Source organism: Helianthus annuus, chromosome 10, assembly GCF_002127325.2.
Source record: "Helianthus annuus cultivar XRQ/B chromosome 10, HanXRQr2.0-SUNRISE, whole genome shotgun sequence".
Classification (NCBI taxonomy): domain Eukaryota; kingdom Viridiplantae; phylum Streptophyta; class Magnoliopsida; order Asterales; family Asteraceae; genus Helianthus; species Helianthus annuus.
Genome location: NC_035442.2, coordinates 31,906,959 through 31,921,405, shown reverse-complemented (window position 1 = coordinate 31,921,405; position 14,447 = coordinate 31,906,959). Strand labels below are relative to the sequence as shown.

The following is a 14,447-nucleotide window of genomic DNA, read 5'->3' as shown; positions in this document are numbered from 1 at the left end:
TAGACATGTACAAATCCGTTTTTTTTTTCTTCAGAAACCGTTTTTTACGATGGAAAGCTGAACTGGTACACACCGGTTCGGACCAGGTTTATATCCGGTTTTTTACAATGGGTTCGGTTTTTAAACTGGTTGCGAAGATGGCGAATAAGAACCGGTCTACAACCGCCACGTCTGGTTGAGCCCGAACCGGTTTAAAGAACGGTTTTTTTTTTAAACTGGTTTCTTTTTTTTTTCAGTTTCAAATCTAAAACCTGTTTTTTTTTTTGTACATATCTATTCCCAACATGATCACCAACTGTAAAACAAAATACAAACCAACACCTGATGTTATATCATAACACATCATTGAATGACAAGTTTAATGACAACATCCTTGTACAACAATTTCATACCAAATTATTTGTAAAGAATCTTGAGACACCCACAAAGGCCATAGTACTTCACATGCCTTTTTTCTGTTATTGTTCTCACCAACATACTTACAAAACAAACAAAAGAATAAACAATCCCCCCACCCCCCAAACATTCCCACAGCAATACCCAAACAATAGACCACTTTGCACAAAAAGAACAAAACAAACAAGAATAACTACAACTGACAAGAACACAAATTATAAAGGTACAGAGTTGGCTCTTTTGAGAGGTGCCTGTGGGGATGAAGGTAACGGTGGCGAGGTTGAAGCGGGAAATGTTCTAGAAGCTACCGGATTAACTTCTGTAACCTCTTCAATGCCTTCATCTAAATACACAACATCTTGCATTGTTAGTTGATGGTATTCAACAATTTCCCTTAAGAAGCGGTTTTCACGTGCGTATACAGAATTCTCATTAGCCAAACGAGCTTTCTCTGCTAAAAGTGACTCCAGTTGAATACGAATCTGATTAAGAAGCGTTGATCACAGATTAAGCTAAGATTAAATTTCATAGCAGAAATTCTTTGCAAGTTTATTATTCAAAACTTGTTGATGGTTTTCTATTAACAGAAATTCTTTTGCTTAAAAATAAAATTTGTGACACAGAATGGTAACTAAATACCATGTCATCATCATCTGTAGGGTGGTCTCCTTTCTCAAGAGCCTCACGAAGCATTTTATTTTCTTCTTCTAATTGAGAACTTCTTTCCTTTGCAAATGCCAGATCAGCTTTGAGCGTCTTCAGTTCCCGAAGGAGTAGTTTGGCTTTAGCAGCTGTTGCAATTGCCACCTGTCACCCAAAACAAAAGCCGACAATGCATTTGACTGGAAAGGATACATATTAAACCACAAGTAGTTCATACAAAAAACTTCATTTGTACCAGTTGAACTTATGAGTGAGATTGTGAGAACTTCCGACACAACCCGAAAATAAACAGGTTTTGTGTTGTCATATCTACACGTTTAATAAACATGTCGCATTTGGGTTGGCCTGTTTAATTAAACTACCATTAAACTTGTTTAGGTAAACATGTCAACCCGTTTACAACTGCACAACCCGATTAACACATTTACAACTCGATTGCTACCCCAACCCGTCAACACGTTTGACGCATTAGATAAATGGGTTAAACAGTTCGTGTCCGGCTTACATGATTTTAAGTGTGTTCGGGTTAGGGTTGATATGGATAAATATATGTGTTGTGTTATGTTGGGGTTGAACAATTGAACCTGCCAACCCGATATGTTTTGACACCCCTAATTTTACCATCTATTGTGTTAATCATGTATCACTTATGTTGCTTTTATGGGAAAAGAAACTCCATTGTAAAGAAAACGATGGTACGGTGCATTTTCAGAATCATAAACTGATGAGTAGAAAGTTTAAGAATCCTCAAACTTCTGATGCATCAACCACATATATATGATGACACATTTGCCACCTTACGTCGCGAGATGCCTTGAGTTGAGTTTCTTGATCGGTTTTTTGCTGCTGTGTAGATTGCATTTGAGGTTCCTGCAGCTGATTCTGTTCATCAGTCGTTACTTTTCTCCTGTTTTGCAGTTTGCGGGTTTCTTGTATGATATCTTGAGTTTTCTTGTCCACAATGGTACGCCCTTCCTGATAATATAAATAAAAAAAGATCATTACATATTATTTCTAATTTTGTGATTTTGTTTTCAAAAGCATTCTTCTTTATGACAGACAAGAATCACATTTACGAACCATAACAACAGAATGACATGCAACTAGACAATGAGGCAAGTAAAAATTATGGCTTAAACATTTGTTTTATAAATTCACAAATTAGATAATAAACTGAAAAATCATAAATTAGAAAATAAACTGAGAAATCAATGTGACACATTCGAAAAACATAAATATATACTTGTTTATTTTCATGTAACACACACCTCATACAGTCCAACCAAGAAAAAGGAAAAAGCAGGAAATTCAAAATTTCTAATGGTCATTCAGGAAAGATACCTTATTAAGATCTACACGTCAAACACCGGTCCTACAATTCATACAAATCATTAATGTCAATACACAACATTTACCTCCAAGGCGTTTCCAATCGTGCCACCAATTTGATTAAGTGAAGACGTAAGTCTATCCAAACCCTTCCTTAACTTTGGATTATCCATTTTTCTGGAGTTCTCAAAAGACTCATAACGATGCTCAGCCTGAACGTCAATAAACTTGAAGTAAATGTCACAAAATATTAAGATCTCAGGATAGCGAAGAAGAACACTGCGTCTCACGTTCATGATTCATATAAAAAGTACCTGGTTGCTTGTTGAGACTGTTTCTGTCTTTACACTGCTAGGAGTTTGAGAACTCCGCGAAGCGTTATCATCATCTAGAATTGATTTAGCCTTCCTGGCTAAAACACCCCAAAAGCCTCCTGGTTCATTTGTACTTCCCATAGATGTATAATCATAGGTAGCAGAACCCTGCATTGCATTACCAGGTATCCCATCTTTTATCAGCAGAAACAAAAAAGCTACCGTTTACTTTATTGTAATCTGGTAACTGAAGTCTACGCCTACTAAGTTCTATTTTCAGTTTTCTTAACATAATCACTAAGCGTAAATTATAGAGATTCACAGAACAACCGATTGATTAGTTCATTCAGTACACAATAATTTTACAGTAGAATTTGCAAACACCTTTTAGTAAGCAAATCGCGGCAAATCCTTAAGACAGAATTATAATGTTTAGTGCTATTATTTTCAATATCACTTCATTGATTGAAGATAAATCATAGGAAACTTGAAAGAGCAAAAGAAGATTCAGTTTAAAAGGCAAATAGTGAAATAGATGAAGTGTACAACACTTGAATGTTATCTTCATTAACGATACGGAATCATTAATTATATAACTAGTACTCTCAAATATAGGTTCGTTTATACATCAAATACTTATAACTTCGAAGCCAAAATTGTGCCTAATACTCTCAATATTGAGTTCATCCTGTTCCTTGACTATGTTTCCGTAAACCTAACGGAAGTAATGTATTTAGATCCATAACCGTACGCTTCTAAACAGATAAACAAAACTACAGAACAACAATTCTATAACTAAAAGTAGGCTAAAACGAACATTGAAGATCAAAATCTGAAACGAATTTCAACTTGTAACAAAGTGCATCACTCTACGCAGGATTTAACTAACAAATTAGGAGATCAAGAGCATAAAACCTTAGATCGGTCTTTAACAGAGGAGTTGAAAGCAGAGCTGACGTAAGCGGAGGAGAGAGAAGAGTCACGATGAGCTGCGGAGGCTCTGATCGCCTGAGCAGCAAGTGATGACGACGGAGTAGCGGCGGTAGAACGATGAATCTCTTGGTTGAAGGTTGAAGACCTAGAAATTGACTGTTTCCGACGGTACGCCATCTGGATTCGACAGATAGATCAATATGTAGAGGCTGTGTGACGGATTAAGGAATTAAAAAGAAAGATGAGTAGATGACCGCCGTAAAGCCACCGGAAAGATATTTTGATGATCGGAGATCCGGGAGGGGGTTATGAACAGTTGAACACAGGTAGTTTAGTTTGTTTCCAACACTCAACATTCAATAACGCGTTCTTTTTTAACCAACTTTCTTCTTTATGCCCCCACAAACTGTATTTTAAAAATAAAATATTTCAACCGTATCACTATTAACTATACTTTTTATACTTCGATGATAAATAGTAATTAAATAATGGCGATTTTAAAATGAATATATTTTTTTCGTGTCTCTTTTACCCACATTTTGCCTTTCTCTGTAATTATTTTACTCTATCTGTATTAAAAAAGTAAGTATTATAATTTTATTAGTTTGTTAAATATAAAAACTAGGTGTACATTATATATTACTTAATAAAAACTGATTGACTATATATGTGTAATAATATATATTAAACATGGTAAAAAACCACCGAAATCTCAATTATTGTAAAGAAAGTGTATTTTCTTGTTGTTGTTGAAATTTTATAAAATGACATTTAGTTAAATGATTACATATTAAATGAATAAAACTAAGTTACATTATATTTTTTTTACCTACTCCAATAAAATTATTTCTTCTTTAATGTTATCTTTAGCTTGCTAAGACTGGAAGGTATGGGGGCCGGCTTGGCCCGGCTTGGCCCGGCGCCGGACCCCCACACCGCCCCCTGGCCCGGCTTCCATCACAAACGGCCACCCACCGCCGGGTGTGCCGCTCCTCTTTTCAAAAAAAGGACCGTTGATTAACGGCTATTTTAATAAAAAAAAATTCAATTTCCTTTTAAATAAATACCATAATCCCAATCCATTTTTATACCATTTTCTCTCATTCTACTCCCATTCTTCTCCATTTCTCATCCTTTTTTATAAAAATACTCTATATTTTTATACCATTCTCTCCCAAACATGAATCCATTCAACCCAAACAACCCCAACCCAAACAACCCCAACCCGAATAATCCCAATCCGAACCAACCTAATTTTTTTTCGAGTCCCGCTTACACTCCGACTATGGATCCTTCGTGGGGGGCTTCGCAATTTCCGTTTTCGGGTTTCCAACAAACACCCAACGCCTTCTCACAAATGTCTCAACTACAACAAGTTCAACAATATCAAGCGCTCCAACAAATCATGCAACGCAACACGTTTGAACAACTCCAATCGCAATCGCAACCCCCGGTTCAGGTTGAAGATGATGATGAAGAAGTCGTCCTCGAATCACCACCGCAAGAGCTCACGCGCAAAAAAAAGAAGGGGAAGGGAAAGATGGTTGAACCCGAAACCGCGCAAAAACCGAGAGCAAAGGGGAGGCAATGGACGAAAGTAGAAGAGGAGGCGCTAGCTATGGCGTATGCTAAGGCCTCTACTTGCCCGATAGTCGGTATAATTTTTTTTATTTTTATTTTCGGTTTGCTATTTTTTTATGAAATTTAATTTTTTTTTACTAATGCACTATTTTTTAAATTTTAGGAAACAACCAATCGGGTAGTAGTTTTTGGAAGAAGAAAACGGATAGGTTTAACGCGATTATGGAGCATGGGGAGGCTCGTGATGTCGAATCCGTCTCGGGCAAGTGGCGAAAAATGATCAAGGTCGTCAACGCCTTTAATCAAATTTATAACCAAATTTACCTTTCTCCTCCAAGCGGGAGTAACGAGCAAGATATTCTTAACCTTGCTATCGCCAAGTGGGACTCCTAAAATTCAACGCCTTTCCCGCACTTCCGAGCATGGAACGTTATAAGGAAAGAACAAAAATGGAAGCCGGTTCCAAATGAGGTCGCAACGGCCAAACGCACTAAAACTTCCGAGTCCGGAAGCTATAGTGCGGGAGGCTCCACCACTCGATGTCAAATCGACATAAACGACGACCTGGAAGATGACGAGGATGTGTTGCCCGTTCACGAGTCGGAACGTCCCCCCGGGAGGGACAAAGCAAAAAAAGAAGCGGCCGGAAAGCGAAAAGTGTCCGGCTCGAGTGGAGGTGGCGGCTCGAGTGGAGGTAGGGGCGAGAAGGCATCGTCAAAAATGGACGACTTGATAAACGAATTCCGTTCGTTCAAAGAGTTCGCGACCGAAAAGTATACTCACAAGAAAACCGTGTCGTCCGACTATGCTCGAGCGGAAGATTTTAGGATTATGCGGTTGGATCTCGACTCGGTTCCGGAGGATGAACGCGAGGTTTATCGGAGGATGAAGGAAGAGGTGAAAAAAAAATGGACGTCGTAGGTTTTAGGAAACGTAATTTTTTTTATTTTTTATTTTCGGTTTCTTTTTTTTTTTTAGGAAACGTAATATTTTTATTTTTTTATTTTCGGTTTCTTTTTTTTTTAGGGAATGTAATTTTTTTTTATGTTATGAAATGAAATTATTTATGTTGTTTTATGTGGTGTTTTTTAAATTTTATAAAGTTTTTATTAACTTGGTTATTAAATTAAACAATATGAAATTATAAAATAATGAGGTGGGGCCCCATCCTCCATCCCCCTCCATCCCTCATTTGGCTCATCCCCCACGAGCCATCTACGTGGCGCCTACGTGGAGGCTCATCCCCGTAGGGATGGGCCGAACCATACCCACTAGTCTAAGCAATGCTTCATAATCTTCATATTAGTTGGAGCCCACGATCTCCAATGCTTTTGGAATATATTCCCACATACGGTTCTTTATTCTCTTTTTTTTTTCTCCTTACATCTCTTAATGCTAATATATATGTATAGATAAACGAACAAGACAATAATTAAGATTTTATTGTAAAAGCTAAAAAAAGGTATAAAGGTGGGGATTGGGTGTGAGTTTACAGTTGAAGAGTCAAATCTCTAGGATCAAACGGTTTATTATAACTGCAACTACCTTCTTCACATTCCCTTCCCTCATTTATCCTCCCAAAATTCGACCTCAAAGACCCTGAAACAACAGCAAATCTTGACGCACAAGGCTCCTGTCGAAGCCATGCAGGCAACGACGACGCTGAAGTAATGACTGAATCCATACGCCCACTAGAACAACTCATAACCATGCTATGTCTACTGCTTTCATCGCGCTCAAATACATTATCTCTATTCATCGGCTTCATAGTTGAAATAGATCGAGAAGAATTAAACCACATTTGGCCGGTTGGGAGTTGAGATTGTTTCCCTAACTCACGCATTGTTGGTTGAGGATTTACCGTTATGTTTTGGAGTTTTCGTTTAGCCACCATTTGAGCAGTTGGGCCCAAGTCTTTGACGAACTGCATTAAGCTTTGACTGTAGCTGTGATCATGTTGGTTTAACTACAAAGAGGCAAAAGCAATGTGAAATTAGCCAATTAGGGGTGTTGTTTTGGATGATCAATTAAAGACGTACACCCATACGACTCATATATGTGTATACAAGTCGTATATGCTTAGGGTAATGTATCTATATACCACTCCTATATATTTTTATACAAGTAGTTCATGTAAAAAAAGGATGTACGAGTTGTAAATATTATTTTGTTTCAGTTTTTACAAATATATATATATATATATATATATATATATATATATATATATATATATATATATCTTTTATCATTTTATATATAAACAACATGCTATTTTAATGTTGTGTAATGTATAATATTTATTTTAAATTTGCTATGATGTCATCTGGTTGGACCAGTCCGACTAATGAACCAGTAATGTGACGTGACCGACCTGGTTTTCAAAACATTGTAAATTCATCATGTATGGAAAAAAAGTCAAAATGTTTACTTACATAGATCAAAGATTTTGACCAAGTATCATTGTTGAGATTCAAGTCTGGTTTATAAGTGGATCTTCGATCCACTTCAATGGGATCACATCTTTTACCATCTCCACCGGCTTCTGCGTAACACAGATATAAGCTGTAAGTAGACTACACCCTGTCATCCTACCAAATGAAATACAGTTTTGACTTTTAAAGGTCAACGTTTTTGTTACAAAATTAAAACTTAATATAAAGTTTACACATTACCTAGATCCAATGTTCTTGTATCTTATTAGTTTTTAGTAGTATTTCCAACATGGTTGTCAAAGTTTTTTATTTGCCAAAAGAGGTTATGTTTATTTTGAAGTTGAAGTTAGTACCATTGACCTCAAAAGTCAAACTTGACAAAAAAAAAAAAAAAAAAAAAAAAAAAAAAAAAAAAAAAACTTGTGCTCTCTTTAAAGTTATTTGAGTAATTTTACTAGCAATTCTAGGATTTTCTAGGAAACTTGTGTGAATCAAAGAATTAGTGTTCTTTAAGGATGCATCGACAGTTGCAGTACTCGACTTTTCTTTTAAGAAAAAATTGTTGTTGAACTCGTGAATTTCATCCTGCGATCTCCTGCAAGATCTACGCCTACTTCCTGAGAATTCCGACTCGAAGTTTTCTGGATTTGTTCTCAGGACATGGAAAACTCTCTTGGCTAGTTTATCTATTCCATGAGCCTATAAAATAAGAGTTTTGATAGTTATAAGTTATAACCAATCCAAAATGATGAAAATATACGTTTGGATTTCAAGTTCGTCAATGCATTCATACCTGTCTGAAGAAAATAGTACCCGAAGAGTTGAAATGCATCGCGTTCCCTGATATTAGAAATACATCATGCTGCATGATGATTGTTTTTGAGTGAGCTCATTGAGGCGTAAAACTTAAAAGAAAGATTAACATGTCATGTGATATGGAGCTGATCCAAGAACTTACAGACGGGCATAACTTTTGATCCCAATAAGTTTTGGGGACATAAAACATGCAAAAAAACGACATAACGGGCCAGACATAGTGACAAAAGAAAAGAATTTCAGGGTATGTAAACACCAAAAGGCAGAAGGTCGAAATCTCGACCCAAAAGGACAAAACAAAAAAAAAATGCCTAGGGTCAAAACGGATTGGTTGGTTGTGTTGATAATAACAAACTATTGACCAATTACAACTAATTGTAATCAGTTTAATACTTATGAGCTCTGATGCTACAATTAATTGTTTTTAGTAATAAATGCTATTTTTTAATATTTAATATATGAAGTATAATGAAATTCAAAGAAAAAAAAAAGAAAAAAAAATTGTGGGTCATCTTACCTGCTCTAATATATAAGTAGAAGAAATACCTCAAATTGTTCAAGGGAAGTATACAATCCTTCATGAAGTTTGGCTCTCATGGTCCCAAAATCCATTGGCTCCTCAATGATTTCATAGTAATCCTCAACCTTAAACACTCAAACAAATCCGAACCGATAATTTTCTCCAGTTGTCCAAAAATTATATATCCATGAAATAAAAGAACAAACCTCTTCAGGGTCAACTGGTTCAGCAAATATCTCATATATATCCTTCCTAGATTATGACATAAAAAATAATCCAAATTATAAGAAGTTAAAATGAGGCTGACCCTATATTAGATACTTCAAAAGGGACTGACCAACCTTTGCAGCGTGTCGATAATGAGCTCTAATGTGTGTTTATCAGGCAACGGCTGAGTGATAGACGATGCTCCCAATGGTTCTTCCGTGATTGCATCAGTCTCTATTTCATGTTTTTTTTTTTGTATGAAAGCAAAAACAAAAAATAAGACGACTTACGTATTTCAAAATGGTATGCTAGCATGATTAAAAAAAAGTATGATCCCACCCCTTATACCAACCAATATTGTCACAAATTTGTTTTCTGGTTGCACAAGTGGCGACATCCCAATAGTTCACTCATCATGGGATTGGTCTCACCCAAACACACGTAACTGTGGAGTTTTACTCTCATCCACATCGCTCAAAACGCATATGTGAGATTTACCTAGAATCTTACATAAATTGTTCACAATCAACTTACCACCCTTTATAGATTGATCTTCTTGATTGACTTTCTTTTCCACCTAGACATCATGACTGGACTTTAATGTTCATGATAAAAATATATATATCTCCCCAATGATACAAATAATAAAAAAATATATATAAGCGTAACACACAAACAAAATGATATACCTTGAGCTTGGTTGATGAAGGTTCATAGTGCCTTCTCTTGAGGCTAGCCCTGGTGCGTGACGGCGGGCCCTGCAGCTCGTCTTCCCTTAATGACTTAAACCGGCTCTGCTGCTGCTGCGCCTTCCTGGTTCCCGATGGTTCAACACGCGCACTTTTTTCCTTCCTTTTCTTGCTGTTTTCTCCATCTTGCAACGCTTTCCTGCACTGTCACCATAAACACTCATGTGATGCATGGATTGAAACAGGCCCGTATGAAATTCATAATAAAACTCACTTGGGCATTCATTCTAACAGTTGGTAGTCACAAATATGAATGAGATTATTATAACACAAAATTGACATATAATGCAAGAACAACAATTAACAGATTAAATAAAGGATTACGGATTACTGTAACGAATGGTTGCGATTAATTAGACATGATTGTATATAAAGCAAATGTGGTTATAATCTTCTATTTGTTTGTTTTCCATACTTGCTCCTTATTAACTTTTCTGAGAAGATGAATTACTATACAAGAAGATCTTTTGCCATATTTTGACAAAACATTTTGTGAAAAAAAATGGGCTTTCTTTCAACGTTATATATTAAAATAAATAAGAAATAAATAGATAACTACGTTACGATTTGTATATCATCTTAATTAATGGTGTGCAGTGACGGATTTAGTATTTCTTTAACGCGGTTTATTTATGGGGCACTAGATCATTTGTGTATATTACGCATAGAATATCACACATAGAAGACGAGTAATATATATTAGATAACACTAAATAAAAGTTTTTTCATAGTTTTAACCAGTTGGGTGTGTAAAGATTCAGTGCGTGAATAATATTTAATGGTTGGTTGGGGTTGCTTTTCGGTGTGTTCTATGAACCACATTAGTTAAAGACTTAGAGGTAAAATGAACCATTTTTTTAGCATGAATAATATTTAATGGTTGGTTGAGGTCGCTTTTCCGTGTGTTCTCAAACCACATTTTAGTACTTGGATCATATTTAGTGGTTGATTGAGGTCCATCCCTTAACTCTTCTACTCTATGAATCATGGTCCTACTCTATAACTTTTTAGCCATAATTATTTAGTAGTTCTCATTTAAACACACAAATAAAAGGGTGTGTATAATACACAATCACTTTTAAGGTGAGAATAGTGAGAATTACATACGTAGTGTTTTGCTGAATTGACAAAAGAGAGAGAAAAAGAGTTGTATGATTACATAATCACCTTATGTATACTATCTAAGCAAAAGATAATGTGTTTATGTGATTTCTCGCACTTCTCAAATAAAAATTTGTTCGTGTTATATGCCACTCTATGTATATATGCGTCAATACAAAACCACGTTTAGATCCAGACTTACGAGAAAAAAAATACCAAACATTGAAGGGGTATGGTCCCAAACGACGCGTAGGGACATGCGTGCACGAGACCATTCCGGCAATACAATACAACATCCCACGTACAAGGTTGTGGACAACAACATGCAACCAATCAGGTTGCAGCAGACTCTGCCATAGTGTCACACCCCCAAAATCCCACCTGCGGAGTACTACCGCTTGGAGGCGTGACTGACCAGGATCCAGCCACCAATCATACTGAACAAGCATATAAATAGTTATAAAAGTTCAACCATTCACGATTGGTGTTCCAAAACAAATAAGTTTAAGTTGCAAGCGGAAGCATAAGTTTAAAGTTATAACATAAGTTCCAAAAGTTTCAAGTTTAACATAGTCTTGTAGCAATCCCTGTCCCACAACGATCCTCCTCCATGCAAGCTCCCACTGAATACCTATGGTCCTGCAAAGCATGTAGTAACGAGTCAACAACTAGTTGAGTGAGTTCACGGGTGGGCGTTCGTTTTAGTTGTTTCGAAAACAGTTTACTTTATCTGGCATCCTGCCGTGGGGGTTACCCCATAGTTTAAAAAGACGTGACCAGTTCATTCCCAGTTACTCCGGCACTCCGGCCGTGGGGGCTACCCCATGTAGTTATCAGGCATTTCGGCCGTGGGGGCTACCCCATGTACATCATCTGGCTCTCCAGCCGTGGGGGCTACCCCATGTGTATACTAGACTCGTTACCGTATCGATTGCTGACTGTAGTCATGTTTATGTGCCCTGAAAACATCAATGTCTATCATCATTGACGTGCCCCAGATCCATTAGTTCACGCCCGTCCTCTGCGGCACGGTGTGAGGCTTGTCAGACCTAAATAGCGCTATCTAACTAATGACCCGCTCGCCATTGGCCCGGCGATTAGTCGATACAAAAAGGAGGGACTTCGTGATAGAGTTTTAGTCTAGTACGTTTATCCGTCCATCCGGACGAGGAATCACATTCCTGAACCACTGACGTCCTACCCAAAGGTAGACGAGGAACCCACGTTCCTGAATCCCGTTCCCAACCCAGGGAATCCCATGCTTTGTAAAGGGTGTGAACTCACCTTGGTTTGCTCGGCAGTTAATCACAGAAAGTCAATCAAGTCGCAAGTAGTCAATAACGTCCTAACACGGTTATCACGTATAATCAGTTTCGAACCAAGTAGTGCACAAATGTTCAACATGTTTGGCAAGCACGTTTAGCAGTAACAGTTAACAGTCAACAGTAGCACATACGGTTCACAAGTTCAGCCCAACTACTTAGGCCCAAACACGTAAAAGCAGTTAACACAGAAGCCCATCAGTCTGGCCCATTAACTAAGGCCCAAAGTGTGGTCTCGAGTCGCAACCGGACTCGCAAGCATGGTCTCGAGTCATGCTGGGTGTTGATCATGGATGGTTGCGAGTCGCAACTGGTGTCGCAACCATGATTTCGGTTCATCATGCTGAGGTCTCGAGTCGCAACGGGACTCGTATCCTGTGGTTTCGGCTTGTCCTGTTATGGTTGCGAGTCGCAACCGCGTGGTCTCGAGTCATCACGCTGTGGTTGCGAGTCGCAACGGGTGATTGCGAGTCGGTAGCAGTCGTTTTCAAGTTCACGTGTTGATGCAGATGTAGTCAGATTAGTGGTACAATATAATCAGGCCCAAATCCGGAAATAACCAATAGCATTCCACTAACAGTTTTCCTAATCAGGTTACTAGTCAAAGATGGATCAAAATCACAAGGGTTTTCATATTCTTAACTATCATTCAAAGTGTTCTTCACATATTCAAACACATATTCATCAAGTTCATAGCATTTTTAACACTTATTCAACCAAAACAATGAACAATCATCAAGACACTTAGCATAACACACAACCCGGTTTTCATATATGTCCGATTTCATGGCAAGTGCAACCCGATTTCATGTTTATCAACAAAAGTGGTTCAAACTTCATTTAGACACAAAATATCACACTCATCATATAGTATATGCTAACCGGTTCATCATTGTGCATATTAGAATCATCATAAACATCAAGAACATCATGTAATCTCTAACCATAAACATCATCTTATTCATTCACAAAACACAACAAAAATCAACCATAAAAATACTAACCGGTTGGTGAGGTGTGTGTGTGTGCCGATCCAAAGTCCAAATCCGAGAGCTCTTGTGTCAACCGATTGGATCCGAGAGTCTTGAAGATGTGTTTGTGTGCTAGAGTTCTAGTGAGAGAGAAGATAGAAGTGTGTGTGTGTTTTTGTTCAACAAAATGGCAAAGTTAACTAAGGTGGTGTATTTATAGTCAAGTTCCAAGTGTGTGCCCCAAAGGGCTTGTAAATCGGTTAAGGGGGGTCACGGCCCAATGGCCCAACCGGCCAAAGGTTCTCGGTTCACTCGAGACCACATGGTCTCGAGTCGGGTCCTTGTTGTTTCGTGTCGGGTTCTCGGTTCACCTATAATACATATAAATATACACAATGCACACATAACAAGCACATATCATGTAAAAAGGTTCACGTTATCATTAAGTTCAATCGGTTAACTAATCACGTAACGTACAAGCAAGTCACATCAAGACACAACGAAGGTTCTAGGTTTCGGGTTGTCACATCATCCCCAAGTTGAAAGAAATTTCGTCCCGAAATTTGATGGCACTCACTGAGGAAGCTAGTCAAGTTGCATGGTTTTCCTGGTTTTCCTGGGGTGTCACATCCACCCCCCGTTGATCTGGAATTTCGTCCCGAAATTCCGTAGCTTCAACCTCAGTAGCGTTTGTACTGTTCTCAAACAGTTGGGGATACTTTTGTTTCATCCGATCTTCGCGCTCCCAGGTAAACTCTGGGCCGCGACGTGAGTTCCAACGAACTCGAACAAGAGGTATTCTAGTGCTCTTGAGGACCTTAACATCCCGGTCCGTGATCTCGACAGGTTCTTCGACGAATTTCAACTGTTCGTCGATCGTAAGTTCCTTCAGAGGAACTACGTGCGTCTCATCTGACAGACACTTCTTCAGATTTGACACATGGAAAACGTTGTGAACTGCCCCGAGTTCTGCTGGTAATTTCAGTCTGTAGGCCACCTTGCCTATTTTCTCAAGGATTTCAAAAGGTCCAACGTATCGTGGGTTGAGTTTGCCGCGTTTACCAAAACGAACCACACCCTTCCAGGGTGAAACTTTGAGTAATACCCGCTCCC

General features: G+C 38.0%; 3 protein-coding genes across 3 annotated transcripts; 1 reads left to right on the top strand and 2 right to left on the bottom strand.

The window, feature by feature from the left end:
• Positions 1 to 330: 330 nt before the first annotated feature.
• Positions 331 to 4,003, bottom strand: LOC110884389. Its single transcript, XM_022132099.2, has 6 exons — positions 3,618 to 4,003; positions 2,703 to 2,870; positions 2,475 to 2,600; positions 1,861 to 2,034; positions 1,036 to 1,203; positions 331 to 878 (listed from the first exon to the last, which is right to left on the bottom strand). Exons 1-6 carry the CDS (start codon positions 3,810 to 3,812, stop codon positions 612 to 614), a joined length of 1,098 nt encoding a protein of 365 aa, XP_021987791.1. The 5' UTR covers positions 3,813 to 4,003; the 3' UTR covers positions 331 to 611.
• Positions 4,004 to 5,129: 1,126 nt separating this feature from the next.
• On the top strand, positions 5,130 to 6,189 carry LOC118482944 (glutathione S-transferase T3-like). Its single transcript, XM_035978559.1, has 2 exons — positions 5,130 to 5,290; positions 5,380 to 6,189. The coding sequence occupies exons 1-2, from the start codon at positions 5,176 to 5,178 to the stop codon at positions 5,607 to 5,609; spliced, it is 345 nt and encodes a 114-aa protein (XP_035834452.1). The 5' UTR covers positions 5,130 to 5,175; the 3' UTR covers positions 5,610 to 6,189.
• A 516-nt stretch (positions 6,190 to 6,705) lies between these two features.
• LOC110881107 lies at positions 6,706 to 10,248 on the bottom strand. Its single transcript, XM_022129475.2, has 9 exons — positions 9,881 to 10,248; positions 9,726 to 9,768; positions 9,326 to 9,425; positions 9,191 to 9,236; positions 9,011 to 9,109; positions 8,442 to 8,510; positions 8,185 to 8,347; positions 7,649 to 7,758; positions 6,706 to 7,182 (listed from the first exon to the last, which is right to left on the bottom strand). The coding sequence occupies exons 5-9, from the start codon at positions 9,074 to 9,076 to the stop codon at positions 6,706 to 6,708; spliced, it is 885 nt and encodes a 294-aa protein (XP_021985167.1). The 5' UTR covers positions 9,077 to 9,109; positions 9,191 to 9,236; positions 9,326 to 9,425; positions 9,726 to 9,768; positions 9,881 to 10,248.
• Positions 10,249 to 14,447: the final 4,199 nt, after the last annotated feature.

Coding starts and splice junctions, on each gene's coding strand:
- LOC110884389 (XM_022132099.2), bottom strand. CDS start 3,812: ATGGCGTACCGTCGGAAACAGTCAATTTCTAGGTCTTCAACCTTCAAC. Junction 2,871..3,617: donor CTGTTAAAGACCGATCTAAG/GTTTTATGCTCT, acceptor AATGCAATGCAG/GGTTCTGCTACCTATGATTA. Junction 1,204..1,860: donor AACTCAAGGCATCTCGCGAC/GTAAGGTGGCAA, acceptor TTTGGGTGACAG/GTGGCAATTGCAACAGCTGC.
- LOC110881107 (XM_022129475.2), bottom strand. CDS start 9,076: ATGGATTTTGGGACCATGAGAGCCAAACTTCATGAAGGATTGTATACT. Junction 8,511..9,010: donor CTTCCCTTGAACAATTTGAG/GTATTTCTTCTA, acceptor ATCATCATGCAG/CATGATGTATTTCTAATATC. Junction 7,183..7,648: donor GGTCAAAATCTTTGATCTAT/GTAAGTAAACAT, acceptor GCCTCTTTGTAG/TTAAACCAACATGATCACAG.
- LOC118482944 (XM_035978559.1), top strand. CDS start 5,176: ATGGTTGAACCCGAAACCGCGCAAAAACCGAGAGCAAAGGGGAGGCAA. Junction 5,291..5,379: donor CTCTACTTGCCCGATAGTCG/GTATAATTTTTT, acceptor TTTAAATTTTAG/GAAACAACCAATCGGGTAGT.